Source organism: Neomonachus schauinslandi, chromosome 6 (genome assembly GCF_002201575.2).
Source record: "Neomonachus schauinslandi chromosome 6, ASM220157v2, whole genome shotgun sequence".
In the NCBI taxonomy this organism is placed as follows: Eukaryota; Metazoa; Chordata; class Mammalia; order Carnivora; family Phocidae; genus Neomonachus; species Neomonachus schauinslandi.
In genome coordinates, this window is record NC_058408.1 from 35,866,373 (window position 1) to 35,885,722 (window position 19,350).

At 44.7% G+C, this 19,350-nt stretch overlaps 1 protein-coding gene across 1 annotated transcript in view; it reads left to right on the plus strand.

Moving 5' to 3' along the window:
* The window catches only part of HHAT (hedgehog acyltransferase), a 332,511-nt gene that overhangs the window by 168,195 nt on the left and 144,966 nt on the right, over window positions 1-19,350 (plus strand). Inside the window, exon 9 of the mRNA XM_044916357.1 lies at window positions 13,727-13,762. Coding sequence (XP_044772292.1) covers window positions 13,727-13,762 — 36 coding nt within the window. The remainder of the gene's footprint in view (window positions 1-13,726; window positions 13,763-19,350) is intronic.

Below are 19,350 nucleotides of genomic sequence, written 5' to 3' on the forward strand. Positions count from 1 at the left end.
ACCAGAGCACATGATTGGAGAAAGAGAACCAGAGAGCATCCCCAAGACCAAAGCCACAGTCTCTTTTATGACCTACTCTCAGCAGCGACACATCATCACTTCTGCCATGTTTTCACATAGACCAATCCTGGTACAGTGGGGACCACACATAGGTGTGAATGTCAGAGATGGGGCCATTGAGGGCCATCTTGGAGCCTGGCTACCACAACCTCTCTATATCTGTGAATGCTGGGTTGAGCTATGAAATATGTTTGTTAATGTGGGTCATGTAGAAAAAAATGTTCAAGCAATACTTCTCTATGGGGCAGAGGTGTCCATTAGCTGGCAGAAACCTATTTCAGAAGCTCTGCTGTTGATACTCTTCTCCTCCCATGGCTAATTACCGCTGACTTTCAGATCATGAATGTTAACACCAGTGAGTTTTACAATGAAACAATCCAACTGAAGTCTAAATGGGCTGTGTGGGACTGCTTGTCCCTCAATAAAGTGATCCTGCACTAAGATCCTTTCATAGTTCCCCTGTCTGATTTCTGTAGTTCTGTATCTTTTACCTATCTGACAAGTACATCTTCTGTTTGTGAGCTCCCGCTTCAAACCTGTGGCGATATGTTATGCACAACTGTGTGGCTTGACTCCAGTTTCTTGTAGATACGGGCTTGTGATAGTAGTTATACACGTTCTGCCTTTTTTTTCTACTTGTTTATTGACATGTGAATATGGTCTAGGTAGTGAGCTTGTGGAAAATTCTACCTGTAGATAAACGGGGTAAACTGAAACTTTTATGTTTTGGGAAGAGGGGTTATTACATGTATAAAGGTGTGCCCTACTTAAAGGAATCTTACAGAATAATTACCGACATGACTTTTTGTATAATTTGTTATACCCTGCTGTGAAAAATAAATCTGTTTTAGCTCTCCTAGCTGGTATTTTTTGGTTTTGGTTTTGTTTTTTACAAGCATAAGTGACTGAAAAAGAACATACCATCTTTGAAGTACTAATAGGCTCTAAGCCGGCTAGAAGTTTCTAGTTAAACAGTGAAGAGACCAGTAGAAAGCACAACACTAAGTAGAAACATATGGCCACTGGCTCTTAACTTAAAACTGTGGGAGTTTCAGAACGGAGTAGTTTCTTGGGATGAAATGAGTGCTACCAAATGATTGGAAGCCTTCTGGTGTGGTATTTACTGTTTGTGCTTGGGAATGCTTATTCTTTTTTTTTTTAAAGCTTTTTTTAAAATTTTTTATTTTTATTTATTTGAGAGAGAGAGAGAGAGAGAGAGAAACAGCATGAGAGGGGATAGGGTCAGAGGGAGAAGCAGGCTCCCCGCTGAGCCGGGAGCCTGATGTGGGACTTGATCCCAGGACTCCGGGATCATGACCCGAGCCGAAGGCAGTCGCTCAACCAACTGAGCCACCCAGGCGCCTGGGAATGCTTATTCTTGTTAGCCCGGTGGCCTTCAGTCTTTTCTGACTAGTTAAGATCTTATAACTGAGGGCTTTTCTTCATCTGCTAGTCATAGGGGAAGACTGGAGGATTGTCACTCTCAGCAGGCTCCCAGGGATAGAGGCCCTTTTGTTCTTGAAAAGGTTCTCCAGTAGCATGCTGGGCTTATTACAGTTTGTAGTTTATGTATCGGTTGTCTCCCTAAGCAGTATGCTGTTACAAGCAGACTCTTTGCAGCACCTGGCAGTATCTGGCCCAAGGTAGGGGCTCGATGAGTATTTGTTGGGGAGAGGAGGGAATTAAATTCTTTATTCTCTTGAAAGGGTTTATGTTCAGAACAGGGTTTGTGGTGTAGTATGCGTATGATGCTACTTTTCCATGGTGTTTCTATTAAAGGTAGTCTATTTTAATTTTCCTTGAAATTTGTGAACTTTAAATTTTTGGGGACTATTTACAATGTAATTCCCATTTTTTGAAGTAAGATCTCTTTTGCCTTTGAAGCCCCTGTCACTTTTGGTAACATCCAAAGGGAGAGGGGTTTAATTTTAGTAGCACAGATGCTGACCACTGACAGCTTGAGTGAGCAGGTTGAGGACAGCAAGCTAGAGAACTTTGAAGATCCCTTTAGGTTCCAACCCACACATCCCTGAAGGCCAGATTCCCGGTAGACCAAGCAGCATCATCAGTCAGTTGCACGAAAGGACTTCTCCGTCTGGAATGCTGTCTGAACAAAGAACCTCTGGTGAAGTTGCTCTAGGCGTGGCCTCCTGCCCTGGCTCTGGTATGGTAACTATGGAAAACAAAAGCAAATGTTTACATGGTGGTTTATGAAAAGCCCAGAGCTTTTGTGTGTGTACGCTCTCTGCCTTGCTGTCTCTTGATTTGAGACAATCTCATTTCCTTGCTGACTCTGCTGTGCTGATCAGACTCATGCATTATCTCCTGTGCAGTCCCGGTGAGAGCATTTATGTCAGGCTGCTTCGAGCCTCAAGCCTTGTACCATGACACAGCCCTGCAGAACTCCATCCATCCCCATCCCTGTCCCTGTGTCTCTGCTCCCGCATCTGCTGGATGGTGATATGGGTTATTCTCCCATTGACAGATTGTTGCTGTATGGCCCCCTTTATTTTGTTCTTTGGATTTCAATAAAGAGAACTTGATAGAAATTTATAGAAGGAAAAATAGTCATTTCACTTTGATTAGCTGGAGCCATCTAGGTGAAGGAGATGCCCAAGGAGAAACTAAGAAGTTTTGCTAGTAATTAGTGAGTATAGGAGAGGCTGCAAAGACTTGGGTACGTGGTTGTTTTAAACTCTGGAATCTGATTATATCCTAGATAGTCAAGTAGGGGGTAAATACCAAAGAGGCATTCTTATCAAGGTTCTGATATATAACAGATATGAAAATAAAATGGGAGGGAAAGGATATAATTTAGTGAGAATGAGACTAATATTGAATTTCTTTTATTTTTTTTTGTTTTTTGTTTTTTATTTATTATGTTATGTTAGTCACCATACAACACATCATTAGTTTTTGATGTGGTGATCCACGATCCATTGTTTTCGTCTAACACCCAGTGCTCCGTGCAGTACGTGCCCTCCTTAATACCCATCACTGGGCTAACCCATCCCCCCTCCCCCTTCCCCTCTAAAACCCTGTTTGTTTCTCAGAGTCCAAAGTCTCTCATGGTTCGTCTCTCCCTCCGATTTCCCTCCCTTCATTTTTCCCTTCCTTCTCCTAATGTCCTCCATGCTATTCCTTATGTTCCACAAATAAGTGAAACCATATGATAATTGACTTTCTCTGTTTGACTTATTTCACTTAGCATAATCTCCTCCAGTCCCATCCATGTTGATGTAAAAGTTGGGTATTCATCCTTTTTGATGGCTGAGTAATATTGCATTGTATATATGGGCCACATCTTCTTTATCCATTTATCTGTTGAAGGGCATCTCGGCTCTTCCCACAGTTTGGCTATTGCGGACATTGCTGCTATGAACATTGGGGTGCATATGGCCCTTCTTTTCACTACATCTGTGTCTTTGGGGTAAATACCCAGGAGTGCAATTGCTGGGTCATAGGGTAGCTCTATTTTTAACTTTTTGAGGAACCTCCACAGTTTTCCAAAGTGGCTGTACCAACTTGCATTCCCACCAACAGTGTAAGAGGGTTCCCCTTTCTCCACAACCTCTCCAACATTTGTTGTTTCTTTCCCTGTCCATTTTTGCCATTCTAACTGGTGTAAGGTGGCATCTCAATGTGGTTTTGATTTGAATTTCCCTGATGCCTAATGATGATGAACATTTTTTCATGTGTCTGCTAATATTTGTTATTAAGTATCACTTTTAGGTGTAACGACCATTATTTTTGAATTCCGGTTATAGTAAAGAATCTTTTGTTTCCCTGTAAAAAGGAGGAAAAACCTGTGTACTTCACCCCAGTTAAATGCACTTGAATTTCATATCTGTCTTTTCAAGTTGGTTGGCTTTGGATTACTGACAGTGGAAGAACCAAATGTTTGATGATTCCAAGGGGCAAAACTAGATCATTGACCTAATCATGTGACGGCAGTTTTTCAAACCACAGTGGGTAGCTTCATCAAACACACATCATGAAGGATCCCTCATTGTAATGTTGTATCTATAAGAGAAAAGCTATACTTTCTAATGAGTTGTTTTTTTTTTTTTTTTTAAGATTTTGTTTATTTGACAGAGGGAGACATAGTGAGAGAGGGCACACAAGCAGGGGGAGTGGGAGAGGGAGAAGCAGGCTTCCCGCCGAGCAGGGAGCCCGATGCAGGGCTCGATCCCAGGACCCTGGGATCATGACTTGAGCCAAAGGCAGATGCTTAACAATTGAGCCACCCAGGCACCCCTCTAATGAGATTTTAATAACATGATTGACTGAAAACATATGTGTACAGAGAAGACATTATCAACTTTTAAGATTGTGTTAACGTTTGCTTTGTATTAAATTTTTGTGACCTGGTGGCATTTTTTGGGTGAGTGTTGACTTATTGCTCAGTTCCCAGTCCCCAGCCTTTTGAGGCCTGACCTACTTTATTGTGGCCCCTGAAGCATTGGGTGTCTTGGGCCCAGTTTACTTTATAAATAGAAGCTGAGGCCCATGTCTCTGCATAATCTTTCCTGAAGGAGGAATAAAAGGCAAAAGTCAGATATTAGTCTGCATTTGGAGATAACTTAGTAGTTGGGTTGTCAAAGGCTGTCTGGGGGGCAGGATCAGCAGGGCCTTATCAGTAGTGCCATGAGGGATGTGGATTTCTCTCCCTTTGTCTTGCTGCTTCTGGTTGCATTGTGGGCATGAATGCTGCCTGGAAGGAAGAAGAGCATTCTGTCACCACCTCCTATGGCTCTGGAGCCAGCTCCCCTTCATCTCCATTCCAACCCAAGTGATGTTCTGTGGGGGTCACTGCCAGTTGGCTTCCAGTGGGAGCAGCCTAAGCGCTATCCACTTTTCTCTCATGATAGCTTTGCCTCGTATTCTGTTAAAATTCTTGCCTCCACTAAATCTGCTGGCATTTGCACCCATCACCTGTCACAGTGGAAAATCCCCCCTCCGATAAACAAGAAACAACCTCATTTGTCTCACTTGCAGCTACTACTCTTCCCCCTCCTCTTCAGAACCAAACTGATCATAAGAGTTATTTATGTCCCACTGTCTCTGCTTCCTGTCCTTTTCATTCACTCTGCTCTGCTCTGGTCTGGCTTCCATTGCCACCACTCGATGAGAATGCGCTTGTCAAAGCTGCCGATGACCTCCACGTTGCCAGATATGGACAGGAGACATTTTTACATGAAGAGATGGAAAGCAAGATGAACTTAGATTCTTACCTCACAGTGCGTACAAAAATTAACTTAAAATTGATTAAAGACTTAAATATAAAAGCCAAAAAAAAAAAAAAAACAGAGAAAAAATCTTTAGGACCATGAGTTAGGCGAAGATGTTTTACATAATGATACCAAACACACAATCTGCAATTGAAAAAAACTGATGAATGGATTTTTAAAAATTCAAAACTTCTGTGCTTCAAAAGATACTTTTAAGAAAATAAAAAGTCAAGCTACAGACTGAGAGAAAACATTTTCAAATCACCTCTCAGATAAAGGAGTTGTTTCTGGAATATACACGAGGATAGGAACTTAGCTGTCTTATTCACTGTCGTATCCCAGGCCTGTCTTGCAATGTCTGCATCTAGAAGGTGCTCAATATTTGCTGGATGAATGAATGCATATGGCATTAATGCAGTTTGGAGAAGAGCCTTTAGGAACTTCATAAAGTCTGAGGAGGAAAGAAAATAATCTTGAACATCTGTAGAAGGTTTATGAGCCACTTGTTCCCCCTATATTTGTTCCTTTTCGTGCCATGGGTATTATCTCTGTGCCACAGTTACAAACACCGAGACGTGGAGTGGTGATTTTTCTGCCCATGGTCAGATATTATTAAGTGAGATAGCCAGAGCTCAGACCTTGAATTTCTAATTCCACATCTTGGGAGATGTGGTTTCTACTGTAAAGCTCTTCACTCCTGAGCTTTTTATGCCCGGAACTGGAACCTGCTCTCTTTTTTTCTCCAACATTGTGAAATGCCCAGATGTCCAGGCTTTTGGGCTCTTTTCCCAGAATTTGCTCCCTAATAATCCAATGGCACACACACTTATCTGATGCAGTGAAGAACATGTCCTGTGAAAACCCAGCACCGTTTTTTGTTTTTTGTTTTTTGTTTTTTACTGTGTTTGCCTTTTAGAATTTGTCTTCACGGGCTGCAGTTCTTACTTTCTACTTTCCCATCAGACTTTGGTATTTTACCAAATGTGCTTTGACTGCCAACTGGGGTCTTACTGGCCTAAGTTCACTTTTACTTTTCCCTGATCCCCCAGCATCACTTTTTTAAAAAAGTTTTTGTTCAAATTCCGGTTAGTTAACATGCAGTGTAATATTAGTTTCAGATGTACAATATAGTGATTGAACATTTCCATACAACACCCGCTGCTCATCACAGCAAATGCCCTCCTTAATGCCCATCACCTATTTACCCCAGTCCCCACCCACCTCCCCTCTGGTAATCATCGGTTTGTTCTCCATAGTTAAGAATGTGTTTCTTGGTTTGCTTCTCCCTCTCTTCCCTCCCCCCACCTTTTGCTCATTTGTTTTGTTTCTTAAATTCCACATAAGTGAAATCATACTGTGTTTATTTTCTCTGACCAATTTATTTCATTTAACATAATACTCTAGATCCATCCATGTTGTTGCAAATGGCAAGATTTCATTATTTTTTAGGCTGAGTGATATTCCATTGTATGTATGTATATATATATGTATATATGTATATATACATATATATATGTATGTATATATGTGTATATATATATATATATGTGGTATATATATATACCACATCTTCCTTATGCATTCATGAGTCGATGGACACTTGGCCTGTTTCCATAATTTGGCTACTGTAGATAACCCCCAGCATCACTTTTTATTCTTGACTGTCAGCAGGCTCTGAATCTCCAATCAATATGCAGGTCAGGTCCAGACAGGCCCAGACAGTGGAAGGAGTGTAAGGGAGAGGGGGCTCCTGCAAGAGGCATCCGGCAGGCTCTGCCTTCGCGTGACTTCCGCAGAGGGATGGACATGGTATAACGTGGTGCCACTTATTACGTGATGTCGTCAGGAAGCCTGTTGCCAGTCTGGGGCATTCTCTGAAAATGTACCAATCGAGACTGGGAGGAGGCTGTGTGGGGACACGTCGAATGACGAAATAGGGTCTCAGGGACTGCTTGCCCCGGCTCTGCTCCTGGTTGTAGAGCTGTTTCAGATTACCTCATCTTTTTTATCCCATTTCCTAGTCCGTCAAGTGAGGAAGGAGGTCAGCGCAGATAGACTTGAAGGTCTTTTCCATTCTCTGAAATGAAGCGAGGTAGCCCAGCCAGAAGTGATCAGGGCTTCTAGAGTCTGGCGATAAACTTTATTCTCCTAGTCATTTGACTTGGTTTTTACTTCCAACTAAGTCCGTTTTCACACTTCGCAGGCGGGAATGGGAGGGCTTAACTCTGGTGGCCCACTGACCCGGTGACCACGGCTGGAGAGGAGACACTGAGGACTGTAGGTTGAAGACACAGAGCAACGTGGTACTTATTGCGAGCGCTGCCCTGTGTGCAGCCTGCCACACGGCTGTAACGACCGCAGTTCTAAAACGTACTTCACCAGGTCGATGGCACTGGCAACTTCTGGCCACGGCTCCTTGCTGTGTTTATCCCTAGCTCCCAAACAGCCCAGACGAGCCTGGGAGGAAGAACCGGGAGCCCACAAGGCAGGCAGCCTGGCAGGGCAGAGCACGTCCTTGAACCCTGTGTGGTTCTGCTCCGAATTCTGCCATGGACATGCTGTGTGGGGCTGACCCCCCTCTGCCAAAGCGGGGCTTGCTGCGGGGGTAAACACATGTGCAGCTCTGTGTCGGGTGCAACAGGCCTAATTCCAGCGGCCTGGGGGGCTCTACAGGCAAGGTGATCATACTGGTACTCGGTAAGCGTAAGCTGCTGAGGGGGCGTCGGCTCAGGTGCGGTTGCGAGTGTGCTGAGGGTCATCAGAGCTGCTGCTGTGCCCGGGCGCGCTCGGACTGGGGGGCGTTTCCTGAAAGTGACTAGGGCAGGGACTCGGAGCCTGAGGCTAGGCAGACCCTCTGAGATCTCCATTCCAGCTTTCTATGCAGTGGTTCACTCTCCTCTAGATACCCTCATAACCCATGCTGCAGTTCACCCTGGGATGGGAAGTTCACGGCCGTAGGTAGGACATTGCAGCTTGTTTGAAACTGCCTTTTTATGCAGCAAGCTGAAGCTGCCTCCCAGTGCTGCTCCCGGTTGACATTCAGACAACAAAAACTTCTGTACCGCATCCACGCGTGAAAGACTTCCTATTTTTTGATTTCTGGAAGGAACCAAGAATAATACACACAAGGTCACTGTTCTCATGTGTCTTGAGGCAGTCCTGGCTTACTGTGGGCTGGTGGCTAGGAGAGGTGATTTTCTCAGAAGGTGCTAAGAAGTAATGTGCTACAGTTTGCTGGGCATCTTATTTCAGGAGAGAAGCCCCATTTCTGTCTGTGGGTATTTATTTTATATATTTACATATGGTACTTGGCGTATTAAGTAACCACTTTGGGCATCTTCATTCTGCAGCACCGTTCCAAGTGCCAGAGCAGAGACATCGGTGTCCTGTTACAAGACACCGTTCACACTTCGGTTCACTCAACATGTATTTACTGAGAATCTGCTTGGTGGCTGGCTCTGGTTCTTGCTGTCGTGGAGTTTGCAGTCCCTTGGGGGATAGAACATTTGTTATCACTCACACTGTATTGAATCTTGTTGGCTCTGCCATCTCTTAACTAGGCTCTACTTTCCTTGAAGCAGGGGTTCCGGGCTGTGCATCACTGAATTCCCACTACCTGGCACCTGGTAAATATTTGTGAAATGAGTCGGTGGCTGAACACACGAAGGGAAAAAGCACAGACTTTGGCATTTGGTACTCTGAGCTAGATCCTGATGCAGCAACTTACTAGCTATGTGATAGGGGATAAGGACATGAGGCTTTATAAAGCAGGGATCTACTCTGGCAGGTGGGGAGGACGAAAAGAGGTAGTACCCAGAGGGCCTAGCCCAGAGCTTGGCATACAATTCTAAAATAAGAAAAGAAAAGCATATTCCCTTTTTACTGTATTTCCTTAAGGCGCCTTTTACATCTATACAGGAAAATTAAGCGAGAAGATATTTCTAGACTGCATTGGTTGGCTTCTCTTTTGAAATTAAAGACACAGCCCTATGTGAGGGGGCACCCCTGAACCCTTTGGAAGGAGCCCAAATCAGCTTTACCGTGGTAAAGAGGAAACCTGGTGTTTCATGTGAGGCAGGTTGAAGAAGTTCTGGAGACAGACGGTGGTGATGGTTGCGCAACAGTGTGAGTGTGCTCAATGCCACTGAGCTGTGCACATAAAAAATGGTTCAAGAGGAAGTTTTGTGTTATGTGGATTTTACCACAATAAATTCATTAAAAAGACCCCAAACCATTGCCACGATTTCCAGTTCTTCCAGCAGGTGAGCCGTTCTCCAAGTTAAGCCAGTCACAGAACATCGTCATCCCCTCAGTGTGGATGTGGGCCACCAACCATTACTGTGGAGCCTCCAGAAGCAGCCAAGGCCTGGCGGAGCCTTTGGGTTGCCTGGTGTGAAACTGCATGATGTGAGGCACTCAGCTCTTTTGCAGATTATTTTTCCCCTCTCTCCTTCTCTCCCTCCCTCCTTCCCTCAATTCCTTGTCCCCATCCTGCATGAGTCTGTGAGCAAGTCTTTGTACTCAACCACAGAATCCTCTCTGAATCCATCCCTGTCTCCGCCCTCATTTCCAGTGTTTCCATCCTGGGGTGAATCCCCATCACCTCTCAGCTAGATGGCCATGGCTCCCCACCCTGCTTCTGTTCCCATCCTTTCTCTTCGGGACACCCAGAGTGTTCTTTTTGATACATAAATCAAAGCATACCACTCCCTCACCCCCTAAATGAATAAAATTTTAACAAATGAAAAAAATACCGTTCCCCTGTTGAAGACCCTTTAGTGCTTCCCATTGTTGTTAAAATGAAGCCCAAACTCTTCTGTACAGCCTCCTCAGATCTGGTCCCGGTCCCCCTGTCCTACCTCAGCTTGTCCCAGTCCTGCTGGCCTTCGTCCTTTCCTCTAACCTGCCACATTTCTTCCCGCCTCGGGGCTTTACCCAGCTGTCCTCCTGCCTGGGACACTCTCCCTCTGGTCTTTGCGTAGCTCATCCTCTCTGACCATACAGATTTCAACCCAAATGTCACCTCGTCAGAGAGGACTTCCCTGAGCGGCTGTGTGGCCCACCCCTCTGTCCTGTCACCTTGTATGCATTCTCTGCTCTCTGATGTTATCTTCTTTATCTAACTGCTTATTTGTTGTTCATCTGTCCCACCTAGACTGTGAGTGCCGTGAGAAGTAGGACCTTGTTACGTTACTCTCCACCCCCCTCCCCCGCCCCCATCCCCAGGGCTACATTGGTGCCCAGCACTTAGAAGGCTCTGACAAAATATCTGTTGAATGAGTATCCACACAGATGAATTGATGTAGCAAAGGAGTAAGATGTAAATACCTGTGAGGAAGTTCCATTTTCCTCCCCTTACATTTTTCCTGGTACGTTTTCTGATGCTAATTCCCATCCTTGACCTTCTCCATTCCACTGGTTTCCAAGTGACTGTTAAATCATTATAGTATTCTCCATCGTAAACTTGCCTTACACAGGATGCTTAAAGACCCTCATTGTCCCGGCCCCAAATTCCATCCACGACCAGTCATGTTTGCATAAGAAGAAATGTTCTGAAACACATGCATCACAATCCCTTACTTCTGCATATTTAGGCCCTAAAGTTTAGGGGACACCACGACGACAGGTGCAGCTGGACATACACTAGTGTGTACTGGTCCTTCTTACTGAGATGCCGGTCAGGACCAGGGCAGGAGGATATCTTCTCTGCGTGGCGGCCAGATCCCGCTCCCCTGTATGCCCCACTGGCTCTCGCATGCAACTTCAAGGCTCTCTATGAGACCTCCATGGAATAATTGGTCTTCCTGCTCTCCTGCCTGTTTCCTAAGCTCTGTGCCTGTCCCTCAGCTTTCCAGCTGTACTACCCTTTACTCCACTGCTCAGGCCCTGCCTGCGTCCTGGATTCAGTGACCTCTCTTCGTGGGCTGCATAGTGAGACCTCTTATTTCCTTTTTATGTGGCTTCCTTCTCCTACTGAGTTATTGGGAATTGGGCTTCCATTAAAACAACTCTTAAAAATTGGAGGGAAGGAGATTACTATTTATTGAGTACTCAGGGGTTTACCAAGCACTGTGCTAAGCCCTGTATTTATGTTATATCACCTAATTCTCATAACCTTCCATGAGTGAGGGATCTCCATTTTCCCGTGGAAAACCTGAAGCCCAGAGGTTACATAACTTCCCAGAACCTGACTTGATTCTAAGACCCAAGGGGATGGATGGCACCTGCGGGGCAGGTGTGCTCCGGGAAGCAGAGCAGGCGGGCTTGCCTGGGGCAGGGCAGCCACGTTGAAAGAAGCAGAAATCAGGGCAAGTGGAAAGGGACCCGTTCTTAAAATGAACAGTCATTTTCAATTAGTAATAATGAGAGGCAGTGAGAGCCTGTGCTTTTTAGTGGGAAGAGCGAGCAATTCATGGCTTTCAGGGCCCAGTTTGACTCCCAGATTTGTCTTCTACTAGCTGTGAGCACTGCAAGTTACTTAGCCTCTGAGCTTTAGTTCCTGCACTCATGAATGGAGATGTCAGTCCCAGCCTCACTGCAATGGCTTGTGTATGCGCGCACCGAGCAGAGTAGTTGCCACCTTCTACATACTAAATAATCATTTCTATGAATGTAATTAGGTTTCTCATTACTCCCTCAGAGTCTTCGTCCTCCCTCCCATATTGTGGTTCTCTGTGATTCCTTTCTGTGTCTACTTTATGCTTATGATTCCAGCAACAGAATCTGATGCTTTCTGTGGCTGATGTCATTGAAAAGGCTGATTAGGTTTTGGATGAATGAAAGAAGCTGAAATCTTTGTTCTAATCTGAACATACTTGTATCTCCCATATTGCAGACTCTGGAAAACTTGCAATTGCTATCTGTCATATGAATATTTACTTATGTGGCCGAGGAATGTAGCCGTGGTTTTGGTTGACAGGAGGGATCATTTCTGTTTTTCATTTTTTTCAAAAATCTGTGTTAAATATGATTGTAGGAAGAACTTAGCATCTCCTCAGGTCAATGTAATATCAACTGAAACGAATCAGCTAACCCTGCAGGTACATCTCCCTTTAGAGCTCTTTTCAGAAGACTTATGAGTAAGTGGAATTTATGTATCTTGAATTCAGTTTTCCCTGAATCATGTGATGACTTCAGGTAAGTGACACAGTGAATGAGGTACCTTATATTTTGGCTTTGTTGCTCTATTCTCTTCTGCCCTGTGTCCATGACCTGTAAACAGATTTTGAACACATAAAGGAAGCTTGCTATTTAAAGGGACCCAAAGGAATCCTATTTTAATGTCAGTAATCATCTGCTCTATGTCAGGTGAGGTGCCAGGCATGTTGGGATGTTCCAGGGACGGGAGAGGGTTGAAGCTGGGAGCTAGGGACAGTCAAGGCCTCGGGAGTCAGACCGCACTGTAGAGTGAATTTCTGTGTCTATTGCTCATTGTCTGTAGGGACAGAATTAACTCAGGCTTTACTCGGACAGATCGCTAACCCGGGAGGCCAGTCTGTTGGGTGGGACACAATGACCACCATCTAGGTGTTAGGAGTAGTGGTCATGTGTGGTGGGCAGCAACATCATGGTTCCAGCCACCCAGTCTTTTTGCTCACAGCCAGACCCAAAGGGGAGAGAAGGACCCTGGCTAAGTGGTCAGAGATTTAGGGGGAATAAATGAGCTAATTAGAGAAACCAAGGCCGTGCCATTCATATGGGCAAAGCCAGTTTGGTGGTGGCAGGGGAAGCTGTCTCTGAAAGGGTCCACCACTGCCCAGTGCTTACTGGCTGCCCGGTGTGAGGCTAAGCACAGTGGCTGGCTCACCAGCATGTGCATGGAGCACCTCTCCTCCCTTCCCTCCCAGGGCAGACCCAGCTATGGACAGGGTTGCTCTCTGGTTAAAAGCTCCAGGGACTATGGCCGGGAGGGACATGGAAGGACAGAGCTGACCCTTCCCCACCCCACCCCTGTTCTTAACTTTGGCCAGCATGGTTTTGTACTTGTAAAATATTTCATTTATGTTTGAGCGAGAGAACATCTGAGACGACCAGTGTTATAAAAGGACTCACCTGTTGGCAAAGTGGTGAAATCTACTTTTATGGCCTTTTTTTTCTAGAGAGAGCACATAGTCTTGCTGAGACCCTTTTGCTGTCATAGAGCAGTGGTTCTGCATCAGAATCGCCTGGAGGGCTTGTCAGATCTAATTGCTGGGCCCCGCCCCCAGAATTTGTGCATCAGTATGCTGACGTGTAGGGCCTGAGAGTTTGCATTTCCAGCAAATTCCCAGGTAATGCTGCTGTGGCCACTCCAGGGGTCATACTTTGAGAACCACTGTCAGAGAGTGATTGATTGATTCACCATGCTCTGAATGTAAATTTTATATTTTTGGTCAAGTCCACCATTGTTGTACATTTCTTTTACTGACATACTTGTCTGTGTCTTTTTTGAACAGGTATTTTGATGTTGGACTGCATGATTTCTTAATCAGGTAAGCCCATAATTTTTATCCTAGCTATCATTGAATAGCATGTCTGTAATGGAAGACTGGGATGAAAATAAAATCCTTTTTAAATATCTTGACAAATAATGGCAATTGTATACTTGTCAGAAAACCCACCGCTAACACTATGGTTTTTTGGGCCTCTAAGAATTGCCCATGAAATTATCCTTTTTTGAACAATCAGAGGAACTTCGGTTTAACGGGGTTTATATCTGAAGTGATCGTTTCCCAAAAGCTTTGACAAACTTACTCCAAGTGCTGGGCTCATGGAAAGACAAATAGAGAAGTGAAGAGTGCCAGCCTGCATACATACATTAAACAACCCACTTTTTTTTTTTTTTATTATGTTAGTCACCTTCCAGTACATCATTAGTTTTTGATGTAGTGTTCCATGATTCATTGTTTGCGTATAACAACAGTGCTCCATGCGATACGTGCCCTCCTTAATACCCGTCACCGGGCTCACCAAGCCCTCCACCCCCCTCCCCTCTAAAACCCTCAGTTTGTTTCTTGGAGTCCATAGTCTCTCATGGTTCGTCTCCCCCTCTGATTCTGCCCCTTAATTTTTCCCTTCTTTCTCCTAATGTCCTCCATGCTATTCCTTATGTTCCACAAATAGGTGAACCATTTGATAATTGTCTTTCTCTGCTTGACTTATTTCACTTAGCATAATCCCTTCCAGTTCCATCCATGTCAATGCAAATGGTGGGTATTCATCCTTTCTGATGGCTGGGTAATATTCCATTGTATATATGGACCACATCTTCTTTATCCATTCGCCTTTGAAGGGCGTCTTGGCTCTTTCCACTATTGTGGACATTGCTGCTATGAACATTGGGGTGCATATGGCCCTTCTTTTCACTACATCTGTGTCTTTGGGGTAAATACCCAGGAGTGCAATTGCTGGGTCATAGGGTAGCTCTATTTTTAACTTTTTGAGGAACCTCCACAGTTTTCCAAAGTGGCTGTACCAACTTGCATTCCCACCAACAGTGTAAGAGGGTTCCCCTTTCTCCACAACCTCTCCAACATTTGTTGTTTCTTTCCCTGTCCATTTTTGCCATTCTAACTGGTGTAAGGTGGCATCTCAGTGTGGTTTTGATTTGAATTTCCCTGATGCCTAATGATGATGAACATTTTTTCATGTGTCTGTTAGCCATTTGGATGTCTTCTTTGGAGAAGTGTCTGTTCATGTCTTCTGCCCATTTTTTGGCTTGATTATTTGTTTTTTGGGTGTTGAGTTTGAGAAGTTCTTTATAGATCTTGGATACCAGCCCTTTGTCTGTAGTGTCATTTGCAAATATCTTCTCCCATTCTGTGGGTTGCCTCTTTGTTTTGTTGACTGTTTCCTTTGCTGTGCAGAAGCTTTTTATCTTGATGAAGTCCCAAAAGTTCATTTTTGCTTTTGTTTCCCTTGCCTTTGGGGACATGTCTTGAAAGAAGTTGCTGTGGCCGATGTCAAAGAGGTTACTGCCTGTGTTCTCCTCTAGGATTGATGGATTCCTGTCTCACATTGAGGTCTTTCATCCGTTTTGAGTTTATCTTTGTGTATGTATACTAAGAGTATGGTCGAGTTTCATTCTTCTGTATATAGCTGTCCATTTATTGAAGAGACTGTCTTTTTTCCATTGCATATTTTTTCCTGCTTTGTCGAAGATTATTTGACCGTAGGGTTCAGGGTCCATATCTGGGCTGTCTATTCTGTTCCATAATCTATGTGTCTATTAAACAGCCCACTTAACCAATTTTCCCTCCATTGAATTTAAGCTTTTAAAGTTGAATCTACTGGTTGTGTTATAGTCCTGCAACTCCAACCTTGCTCATAATTGGAAGAGATTACAGATGGCACTTATATCCTAGTTTATTGGTGATTTTTACCAGAGTTGGCTTATGGGGCATATTAATTCCAAATAGCTATTAAATCAAACAGAGGTTAAATGGAAATATACCAGAATATTAACAGGGTTGGTAAAAATTTGCATGATATTTTTTCTGCTATCAACTTTGCTGTATTTTCTAGATTTTTTTTGTATTGAGCATATATTATTTTCTAATAATGGTGAAGAATGGTCAAAAAAAAACCTCTTGTCAAAAATATATGTGAGAAGCAATAACGGTTGCTGAAGGACTGTAAGTTAGTGATTACAAGGGAACTAGAGATTATATAGAGTGATTTGCTTTCTGCAAATATGAGACTTTAAATGCTAATTCTGAGTCGGCTAATAAACAACCTGTAAATCCCATGTGATTTCTGGATAGGTGGTATAGTGGTTCGGCTCTCCACAATGCATGACCATCTTTCTGTGGGCAAGATGCTGAGGGGAAATGTACATCACTGGCATCACCTTTATCCTAAACCTAGAGCGTTTACTCTGTGCTGCATCACATACAGTGGTGTTCCAAGAAAGGCCATACGTACCTTGACATTTCTCCAGGGCCTCATCCAAGGCTGTGCACTGAAATCTTTTTGGCCTACCCTAGATCCACGGAATGTGGATTTTCCTGGCTTTCTCCAGGATATCACACATAGATGGTGGTGTGTTAACCACTAACCTTGACACATTAAGGGTAAATGCATTTTAGCAGGAGGGATAAAAGACCAGTGTTCACCGAAAAGGCAGACATGAGAATTCCATATGTAAACTGACAGGAGAAAGCTGGGAGGGTAAATTGAGCGGGTGGTTTGGATTTTTGAGTTAATGTCTTTGGTACTTTGTATCGCTGCCATGCCGTGGTTCCCACAAGTGCTTGTGACAGATGCAAGTCTGTACTCGCTTCTGTTCTCTAGTAACTTTCTGGAGGGCGGGGGACATGTCTTAATCGCCTTTCCATGATTAAATTGTATAGAATCAACCTTCAACAAATACTTGTGGCTGGAGTGAATGAACAAAACGAGGCAGAAAGGACAAGGAGGGCAAGGATTAAGAAGAAGCTTTTCAGGGCGCCTGGGTGGCTCAGTTGGTTAAGCAACTGCCTTCGGCTCAGGTCATGATCCTGGAGTCCCTGGATCGAGTCCCGCATCGGGCTCTCTGCTCGGCAGGGAGCCTGCTTCTCCCTCTGACCCTCCCCCCTCTCATGTGCTCTCTCTCTCTCTCTCTCTCTCTCTCTCCCTCTCGCATTCTGTCTCAAATAAATAAATAAAAATCTTTAAAAAAAATTTAAAAAAGAAGCTTTTCAGTCATTTATTCAACAAATAATGATTAAGCCTATCATGTGCCACTTATTTGGGTATGTCTGGGAATACTACTGTGAGAATCACAGGCATTTGATTTAAGGCTTTCCCTGAGCTTATCACTGGCCAGGCTTGTGGTGTGAGGGACCTGAAGTGGGGAGGAGGGATGGTCTACCTCTGGGAGCCCTCCTCCCTTTCCTTCTTCTGGGCTCCAACCAAATCTCCTATGTTGGATGGGGAGGAAGGAAAGGGTGAAGCTAAGTGCCTCTAATGTAACTGGTGCTGGGATCCCCTTGTCCTGGCAGGAAGCCCTTTTGGATGGGTACTGGTGACATGTTCTAACTGGTCACCTTCGTCAGTGTTCTGTGAAGCAAGCAGAACTGGGGGTTAAGGCTTCTTTCTGTCCTGACATCTCTGTGCAGTTGTCCTTTCGTTTGCTGTGGTAGGGACAGAGCAAATCAGCATGTTTGTTGTATCGGGTTGGGGAATGAGGGGTTAGTTTCTCCTTTTGCGGGCATGCCCAGTCTCTGTGACAAAGTCTGTTCATTCCCTCCCCCCTCCCACCCCCACATGACAGCACTCTGCCCTAAGCTAAGACTCTGACGTGAAGACTCTGAGTTCCTTCCTCTACCCTTCTCCTAGTTTGGGAGTTGGGGGATGGAGATGTGGGGGAGAGGTGGTTGCAAGGAGCAGTCAGTTCTCCATCTCTTCGGTGTGGGGGTATTGCCCCTTTATTTGCAGCTCCCTTTAGAAAATGGATCCTTTCTGGGGTGCCTGGGTGGCTCAGTCAGTTAAGCGCCTGCCTTCGGCTCAGGTCATGATCCCAGGGTCCTGGGATCGAGTCCTGCATCGGGCTCCTTGCTCAGCGGGGAGCCTGCTTCTCCCTCTCCTTCTGCCTGCCGCTCCCCCTGCTTGCTCTCTTTCCCTCTCTCTCTTTCTGACAAATAAATAAATAAAAATCTTTAAAAAAAGAAAAAAAAAATGGGTCCTTTCTGCTCCCGGTTTGGGAAGTTTAGCCCCATGGGGATGGAGCACTGTTTCTCATGGGCACCTTAGTGAGAAGTGTTGCCCTGGCACGATGGTCCCCCAAAGCCAGGTTGAAGCGGATAGGGGCGCGGTGGTAGGGGCGCCGTGTGAGGGGTGGATGATGGAATGGCAGCAACTCTCTCAAGAAGTTAAGCTGGGAAGGGGAGGAAGGAAAGGCCAGGCAGCTGGTGGAGAGGGTGGTTTGAATGGGGATTTTTTTTTCTTTTTAATTGGAGGAACTCTTGTAGTTAGCCACCAGAAGGTGTGAAGTGCCCTTTCGACTTAGGGAAAGTGGTCTCAGTTGGGTGGAGAGAAGCAGAGTGTGATTGCCCAGCTGCCCTGGGAGCGGGGAAGCAAAGGTGGTGGTGGCGTGTTTGTCACACCTGAGAATGCTGGCATTTTCCTGGGACTCTGTCACTGGAGAGAACCTAGAGGGTCAGAAGAGGGAGGCAGTGCTGCTTGAATCCTTCCCACCCTGTGTTGGTCAAGAGAAGAAAATAGATTCCCTTTGTAAAAGAGGAGGCGTTGGAGAAATTGGCATTGATTTTTTTTTTTTTTAATTAACTACATTTATTGGCTCCAACAAGCTCTTCACATGTCCTCTGGGTAGTCAGGCTGTATTGAATACTTAGCATTTGGCATGAGAGAAACTGCAGCATGCCTGCAGTTAATCAGCTGCATCTTTGATGTTGGTGGAAGTAATGTCGACTTCTCTGGAATGACATAAATTTCCACAAAGCCAAGACCCCTATCTGTACTCCCAGCCTAGGCAACTTCAAGGAGGGGCATGCTGCCTTTTAAGTTGTTGGGGGATTTCACTGAGCTGTGCGGGCAGGAAGGGGCTGTCAAGTTTGATGAAAGGTGGGCATTTTTGGTATTGGTGTTTTATGATGACGGTGGGAAAATTGAGTGACCTCAATCCTTCCAAATCTCACAGAAAGCAAAGGAAAGACTTTCAGGAAACTTAAGAATAGCCTCAGAAGAAGACTCTTGGTTGGGGTCCTACAGAAGAAAAAGGGAAAAAGTGTCCAATCTGGGAAGAGAGATTATGGAAGAAAATAGTTCTGTTTTATTTTAAAGGATAGGGTAGCGTGTTTAAGTTTAGCTTAGTTCAGTTTTGGCAAGAAAGTCGAAATGATTAGTGATGGCTGGTTTGAGTCTTGCTGACCAAGGCATTTTTCATTTTACCCAGAGTTGTAGCCAGCCCACCCCTCTAATGGAGGCACACGGTAACTGCTCTGTACCTGCCCATCCCACCCTTCTCTGAGCTCCTCGTGTTGGCGAATAGTTTTAAGTGATACAGGTTGTCATCATGACTTAAAAGAAAACCTTTAGCCATCCCTCTTCTATGTTGTCTGAAAAATTAAATTTATCTGTT